We start from the raw sequence: 7283 nt of genomic DNA on the forward strand, positions 1-7283 counted from the left end.
CTGCCTTAGACACTTGGGGCCAGGGATTCCTGCCAACCGGGGCCACTTTGGGTGGGCAGGGTGCGGCCCCAGGGCAGGTGGCAGTGTGTGCAAGGGCCCTTTGTGACACACTGCAGCATGGTCACTGTGGCATGGAATGGAGGAATGTGTCCTTTGTGACACGTGGTGACATAGGAGCTGGTGGTGACAAGAACACTCCACAGCACTCGGAGCTGGAGCCAGGACAGGACGGGACAGAGCGGTGCTGTGAGGAGCCCCCGCACAGCGCACTCGTTCCTGTCTGACCCGGAGTTTTTCTGAGGTGTTGTTCCTGCAGCTGACCTCGAGGCCAGACTGTGGGACTTGCTGACCTGAGTCATTTACCAGGAATCTCCTGTCATTGTGGCAGGAGCCCCCAAGACCAGAGTGCAGGACTTGCTGTCCTGCAGCTATCCTGAGACCTCTCTGTCTCAGAAAACTTCAAGGCACAACTGAAATTGCTGACTTGGCAATATCCTGAGGCATCTCTCTAGAAGGTGCCTTCAAGGCTGGAAGGTAGAATGGCAGGCAGATTTTTCAGCCTGTTCAAATGCTTCCGGGGGAAAACTAAGAAAGGCCCTGGAGCTGCTTCAGGAGAGCAGCCTGAAGAGCCAGAGCAGATCCAGACACTGCAGGATGGTGAGTGGAAGAGCTGGGCCAAATGGGTTGCTGGCTGCAGCCAGCCTGGCCTCGTCCCATCCCATCCCATCCCATCCCATCCCATCCCATCCCATCCCATCCCATCCCATCCCATCCCGTCCCGTCCCGTCCCGTCCCGTCCCGTCCTGTCCCGTCCCGTCCCGTCCCATCCCATCCCATCCCCTGGGGACATGCCCATGGACAGGTTGGAGGAGGGCCCAGGCAGACACCCCGCAGTGGCCGTGCTCCATCCCCCTGAGGCATCCCGGGGCTGTCCCTGCCTGGGGAGCGCAGGGCTGAGCTGTGTTCTCCGGCCTCTCCCGCAGCCCCTCAGCTCTGGCTGTGCTCACTCTTTGCCAGATGCAGCCGTGGAGCGCACACAAGAGCAGCAATCCAGCCGTGGCCGCTTCCGCAGAACAGCACAGGTGCCTGCAGCCATGCCCACCTGGGCTGGGCCTGCTGTCCCTGCTCAGCTGAGCACTACACTTGGAGCATCCCTGGCTTCCCTGTCCTTTATTCTTTGGCAGATGTTCCAAAAATTCCCGCGCATTCGCCGTAGAGAGACCAACACCACTGCAGCTGAGGGCCCAGCTGAGCCTGACTCGGGGCTGACCCAGCTCCAGGCAGAGCCTGATGTCAGCCCAGATTCGGCTGGGCTCTCACAAGACTTGGACACCTCAGGGACTGAAACGTGGGCACAGGATCTTCCCACATCAGTGACTGAGGATGCAGTCATAACAAACACTGACAATGAAGAGACTGAGGCCTTGAAAAATACTGGTGCCATGCCCACTCCCCTTGTGGTTTGTGCTTCCACTGTGGATTTTTTCCTGGATAGTGCTGTTCCTTATCAGCAGCAGGTAAGCAGCCTGGGGCCAGGACTGGAGGCCTCCCAGGAACGTGTGTCCCCTCAAGCCTCGGTCACTGGGCCCCCTCAGCCTTTGAGGCCAGCACAGTGTGGTGGGAAGGGAGGCACTTCTTGGGGGGAACCTGGGGAAGTTGCTCCCGTAGACAGCGTTCCAAGTCCTCCCCATGCCTCCTCCAGGTGCCAGCCATGGTGAAGAAAATCCACCAGAGTTTCATGTCCCACGTCACTTTGGATGCCAGGCTGCAAAGTGACATTGTGAGGCTGGCTGAGGAACACCCTGCTGACGTGGCGCTGACCCTCCTGCACTGTGCCCCAACGTGTGACAGGTACGGGGCCCACGTGCCGTGAGAGCTCAGGGCTCACCAGCCTTTAGGGCCCGTGGCCCATCACAGCCTGTCCAATGGGCTCTGCCAGACAGGCAGAGAGCTCCAGGACCCTCGGGCCCCTCTCTTTGCCCAGCCTGCTGCCAATGCTCCCTCCCTGCCCCTCAGGGCACCGGGGCTCTGTCACCTGTGCCCCCACAGCTGCACAGGGCATGATACTGTGACTGAGACACCCTGACACAGAGCTCTGATCCCACAGACCTGCTGCAATGATGTGGAGAGCCATAGGCTCATCAGGACCCACAATGGAGAAGGTGCTAACAACAGTGCTCTTTGTGATGGAGGATTGGCCTGTGCACAGCACATGCACCTCCGATGGGGACAACAAGGACGTTTTTGCCCTGGCTGTGAGTTTCTGGAACTGGCCTTTGCTTGCCACCCGGTTGCCTCTCCAGCAGCTCTCCATCCTCTCCCTGCCTCAGTCGCTGGGATGAAACTTGGGCTAGGGGCAGACTCAGGGAACACCAGGCCCACTGCTCCCCCTGCATCTGCCCTTGGGCCCTGCCCCATGGACACCAGGGCACTGAGCGCTGTCTTGGGCTGCTTCTTCTGCAGGCAACTCTGGTGATCTGGGTCATTGTGCCTAAATGCCACGAGGCCATAATCCTTTATTCCTCCCGCCTGTTTGTGGCTCTGCTCTTCCATGTTGTCATCATGACCCAGCAGATGCCACCAGAGGAAGTTGAAAACTTCTGGAGAGCGTGCCAGGAGGAACACCGCCTTCCCAGCAAGCCCAGCAGGTCCCAGTCCTCCTGTCCTTTCCATGCCCTTGTGGCCAGTGCCAGTGCTCCCAGTGTGACCTGGGCTTTGCTCTGCACACAGGTTTGCAGTGCAGGCCATGAAGGCTCTGCTCTGCTGACTGGAGTGTGACAATGAGGTGATCGCTATGGAGCGTAAGTGTGGCTGGGACACGCTGCTGTGTGCTCACACCCAGCACTATGCCGTGGGTCTGTTGGCCAGGTGAGACCCCCTTCTCCTCCACACTGCCCCCAGCATTTGTGCCCTGTGCCCGGGTGCCCCACACAGTCCCTGTGGTCATGGGCCAGAGGGCCTTGTCACCGAGGGACGGCCAAGGAGACTGGAAAAGGCTGGGAGAGGAGGGTGTCCAGAAGGGGCTACCTCCCACAGCGCTCACATCCTCTCCAGGGATGCTGGGCAAAGACCAGACCTCTGTGAGTCAGTCCTGGGTGAGGTTTGGTCCCCCCACCTCAGGCTCTTGGTGTCTTTTTTCCCCTTGCAGAGAGATGCGCCGTGTCTCCCTCTCCTTGTGTTCTGGGATTGCTCTCCGCCTGCTTGGGCTGCTCAGCAGGGAGGAGCCACGCTGGGATCTGCCTGGCCTGGCGTTCCTTGTGGAGGTGAGCCTGAAGGCCAGTGCTGCCTCGCTGAGCTGCCTCCCAGCTCTCTGCCCTCTCGTAGCCACAGCTGCCTGGGACGGTGCCCGTGCCCTGTGCTGCTGCCTGGGCCCAGCCCTGTGTGGTTCCGGGCTCCTGCTGGCCGGGTGCCCTGGCACTGCCCTGTGCCTTTCAGGTCCTCCAGTGCCTGGACGTGAGGGAATGTGGTGACAGCATCCTGGAGATCATGTCAAGGCACCTGAGGAACGAGTGCAGGGAGAGGCGTCGCCTGGCGCTCAGAGGCCTCGTGGTGCTCAGCAAGGATCCCTCGATGGTGAGAAGGGGCAGCGGCTGAAGCTGCGCTGGGGAAAGCAGCCCCATGGGCTGGCAGGGCTGAGGCAGCTGAGGCAGCTGCTCCCAGCTCTCCTGCCTCACCTGCCCCAGTGCTTTGGGGCAGGCCTTTGGCCTGTGGGCCCTGCAGCAGCAGGCTGGGGTTGCAGTGCCAGGCTGGTGCTGGCGCTGCAGCCGTCCATGGCTTCCCAGCACAGCCTTGTGTTCCACACAGGCCAGGAGAATGGGCACTCTGTCTCCAAGCCTTCTGGAGCTGCTGGGTGATGCAGACGGAGAGCTGGTCGGCATGACGCTCTCTGTGTTCACTAATTTGCTCAACAGCAAAGAGGCATGCTGGTATCCAGCACCACTGCCCCGAAGCTGGCTGAGGCTCTCCTGCTGCTCTTCGACCACGTAAGGCTTTGTATCCCCAACCTCAGGCACTGGGTGCTGCCCTGAAACTTTGTGCCCCATGGATTTTTGTACTCTTCAGGTGAGCCTGGAGTAGATGGTGCTGAGGTTTTTTTCTTTCATTCAGGTCAACAGCCACGTGCAGCTGCTCTCCCTTGACCTCTTCTTCAATGTGATGGATTTGGTAGCAGATGAGGAAAAAAAGCCCCTGAAGTCAGTGGTATGCCAGAGCCTTCCTGCACTCTTCTTCCACTGCCATGATGAGAATCAGCGTGTGGCAGAGGTGAGGACTCATGGGCTGCTGCTATCCCCCTGGCAGGGGGCTGGGCTGCCGGCTGCCCTGGTCACATCCCGAGCTGCAGCCTCCTCCAGGCTGTGGCACAGGGATGTGAGTCCTGTGTCCTGGCCTGTGGGGCTATCTCTGGGTCTCTGCTGCTCTCCAGGCTTCTCGGGAAACACTGCATTGTGCGTCCGGGTTCCTGAAGAGGAGGGATCTCAAAGAGCTGGTGGAGACAGAGAAGCTGTTGGCATTTGCCGAGGTCTTGGTAAGAACAGCCTTAAGAACTGGCGGGGCTGCAGGGTGGCCCCGCGGCTCCCCGGACAGCAGCCGGCCCTCTGCCCCCTGCGGAGCCCGGCACCAGCGGCTGCTGGCCGCGCCTCAGGGCTGTGCGGGCAGGGGAGGCCGGGGCTGGGCGCAGGGAGCGCCCGCCACAGGGGCTGAGCCCGCGCCAAGCCTTCCCTGCTGCCGCTCTCTGCAGCTGGCAGAGGACACGAGACGAGCGGCCGAGCAGCTGAGCCGGGCCCTGCGCTACCTGGAGAGCCCCCAGGAGCCCCTGCGAGAGGCGGCCATCAGGTTCATGGGTGAGCCACGAGGCCGGGCTCCCTCCCCGGCCCGCCGCAGCTCGGCCCCAGCCCCGCCCGCTGCCCCGGCAGCGCCATCCGGGCCCGGCGCCGTGGAGCCCCGCCTGGCCCGGGCGCTGCTGCCGCCCTCTGGCCGCCGTGCCCTTGGGCGGCAGCGTGCGGCAAGGGCCCGGGCTGAGCCCGGCCGGGCCAGCAGGGCGTGTGGCCGCAGCGCTGGCAGCGCCGCTGGCAGGGAGCTGTGCCGCTGCCGCCGTGACAGGCTCTGTGTTCACAGGGATGGCCGGGCGGCACCTGAGGGGGCAGCCAGGAGAGCTGCAGCTGATCTGCAGTGGTGAGTGAGGGCAGCAGGCTGACAGCGGGGGCTGGCATGGGGAGCTGCCATCCCTGTCCCAGCTGTGGAGTGCTCTGCTCCCCTGGGCTGAACGCACAGAGGTTTCAGGGCCATGTGGGGCATTCCTGGCCTGCTGCTTTGGGCTGATCCCCTTGGTCCCTGCTCCCTCCTGGCCATGGCAAGAGCCAGCTGGGATGGTGCTGGCAGGGGGCTCTTCTCGTCTCCCTGCAGATCCGGGATCTGACCGTGGCTCTGTTCCTCTCTCATGCAGCCCTTGAACACCTGACGGATGATATGAGCAGTTCCGTGTCAGAGGTGGCACTTCAAACACTGCATATCCTCCGGGCAATTCAGCGTGGGCGCTATTCCATCTTCCAGAGGCTGCAAGATCAGCTGCGCAGGGCATGGAAGAGTCGGCCTCGTCTGTCAGGGCTCGGCTGGCTGCATTGCCAGAGCTCTGAGGAGAACTGATGGGCAAGGCACTCTTGGTGGGGGCAACCTAAGGCAGTGGGAATTTTTCTTTATCTTTTAAGATTTTTGTTTTTTTTTTTCCACTTTTGAATTTCTGTAAATATAGAATGTGTTATAATACACAGACTCCCAGTAGCTTTTCTTTGCTGCCCAGGATCTGGAGGGCAAGAGAGAAGAAATGGTGAAAAAGGTGTTTGTGCTCAGCAGCAGAGCAAGCTCAGGGGTCCCTGAAGGGGGAAAATGGTGCTTGCACTCAGCCAGCTGCCCAGGCGTGCAGTGCTGCAGGGACAATGGCCAGAAGCCCCTTGGCCTGTGGTGGTTCTGCTGAAGCCTTTGTGCTGCTGACAGAGCGGGTGGGCAGGGCCGGAGGTGCGGGGATCCCTGCTGGAGCAGTGCCTGGAGATGGCCACAAGGCCTGTGGCAGGCAGGAAGCGCCATCCGTGTCCTCCTGGCCGTGTGCTGCTGGCTGCATTGCTGAGGGCTCCCAGGTGCCTCTGGCTGGGGCTCCTCTGGAGCTCCTGTGGGGCTGCGGCGCTGCTGCCGGGCAGCTTGGCCGCGCTGGGGGAGAGCCTGAGGGGCTGGGGCACTGGGAAGCCCTGAGCAATTGGGTGTCAGAGGCCATGAGCAGCCCCCTGGCAGCCGCCTTTGCAGAGTGGACTTACAAGACACATCCTGGGCACTCTGTCCTTGGAAACCAAAATGCAGGGATTTCTCAGACTTTTGGTCTTGTAAGCAAAGCTTAGAATTTAACAGAGGATTTGATCTGAGACCTTGGAAAGGGCTTCCAAATATAGGTGCTAGAAGCGAGAATGTGGATTTAGAGTTCATAACAGAGACACGTGAAGCTAACTGTAGGAAAGATTAGAGATTTAGAGTTTAAGATATAGACAAAATAAAAGTAGTTATAAAACGAAACAAGAAGTGGATAATGCAGTGCTGTAGGTTTGTTTGCCATAACATGATTGCCTAAGGAAGCTTACAGTGTAGCATGAGTCCCTAAAGCGAAATGTTGAAGGATTGGGTCAAAAACATACTTATCCTTGTTGGCAGTGTTTTATTGGCCAATAAATCCTTAAAAGGTCTTGTAACTAGAAGTCTTGTGACCTTGTGAGCCATGCAGTGGAGATGTGAGCCAAACTCACCCTTCCTGTCTGTGCCAAAGATAAGAAAAAGAAATGGCATCATCCAAAAAACTCAGAGGTCGGGTTTCTAACTCGTTCCAAACTCCTTCAAATCCCCCTAAGTGTGATTTAGCTGCAAATATATGGCAAGGACTCTTAATGCTGGCTGTTTGACTCCAAACCAGCTGCTTTAGAAACTGTCACATAGCCCTGTGTAATTATGTGGCAGAAATGTATCATTTTAAGAAACTTTCCCAACTGACTTGATTAGAGGTTTGTTTGTAGGGTATTTTAAGGGAAGTCCTCGCAGCAGAGGTCTGGCCTTTGGCTGAGCTGTGTCCCCTGCTGGTTGTGAAGAGTGCCATCAGCTCCAGGTGTTTCTGGGCTAAAAATATGATCAAGTCACTTGGACTTGCTCTTTTTGGCCTATAAAAGGTGGACTGACTTTTGGGGCAAATTTGGAGACCTCATCTATGGGTGGATGGACCACCTAGGATTTTCCCAGTTGCTGGGAATGGT

General features: G+C 59.1%; 1 protein-coding gene across 1 annotated transcript; it reads left to right on the plus strand.

Annotated features, from left to right (window-relative positions):
- The first annotated feature begins 213 nt into the window (after nt 1-213).
- LOC135309323 (uncharacterized) lies at nt 214-2767 on the plus strand. The gene is made up of 7 exons (XM_064435473.1): nt 214-657; nt 1018-1082; nt 1185-1517; nt 1703-1851; nt 2108-2255; nt 2464-2609; nt 2731-2767. Exons 1-7 carry the CDS (start codon nt 540-542, stop codon nt 2765-2767), a joined length of 996 nt encoding a protein of 331 aa, XP_064291543.1. The 5' UTR covers nt 214-539.
- The last annotated feature ends 4516 nt before the right edge of the window (nt 2768-7283 follow it).

Source organism: Passer domesticus, chromosome 10 (genome assembly GCF_036417665.1).
Source record: "Passer domesticus isolate bPasDom1 chromosome 10, bPasDom1.hap1, whole genome shotgun sequence".
NCBI classification, from domain to species: Eukaryota; Metazoa; Chordata; class Aves; order Passeriformes; family Passeridae; genus Passer; species Passer domesticus.

Bases quoted from the DNA above. Each gene is read 5' to 3' on its own strand.
- LOC135309323 (XM_064435473.1), top strand. From the start codon at position 540: ATGGCAGGCAGATTTTTCAGCCTGTTCAAATGCTTCCGGGGGAAAACT. The intron at 1,083-1,184 runs GTGCCTGCAGCC...ATTCTTTGGCAG, and splicing joins GCTTCCGCAGAACAGCACAG to ATGTTCCAAAAATTCCCGCG. The intron at 1,518-1,702 runs GTAAGCAGCCTG...TGCCTCCTCCAG, and splicing joins CTGTTCCTTATCAGCAGCAG to GTGCCAGCCATGGTGAAGAA.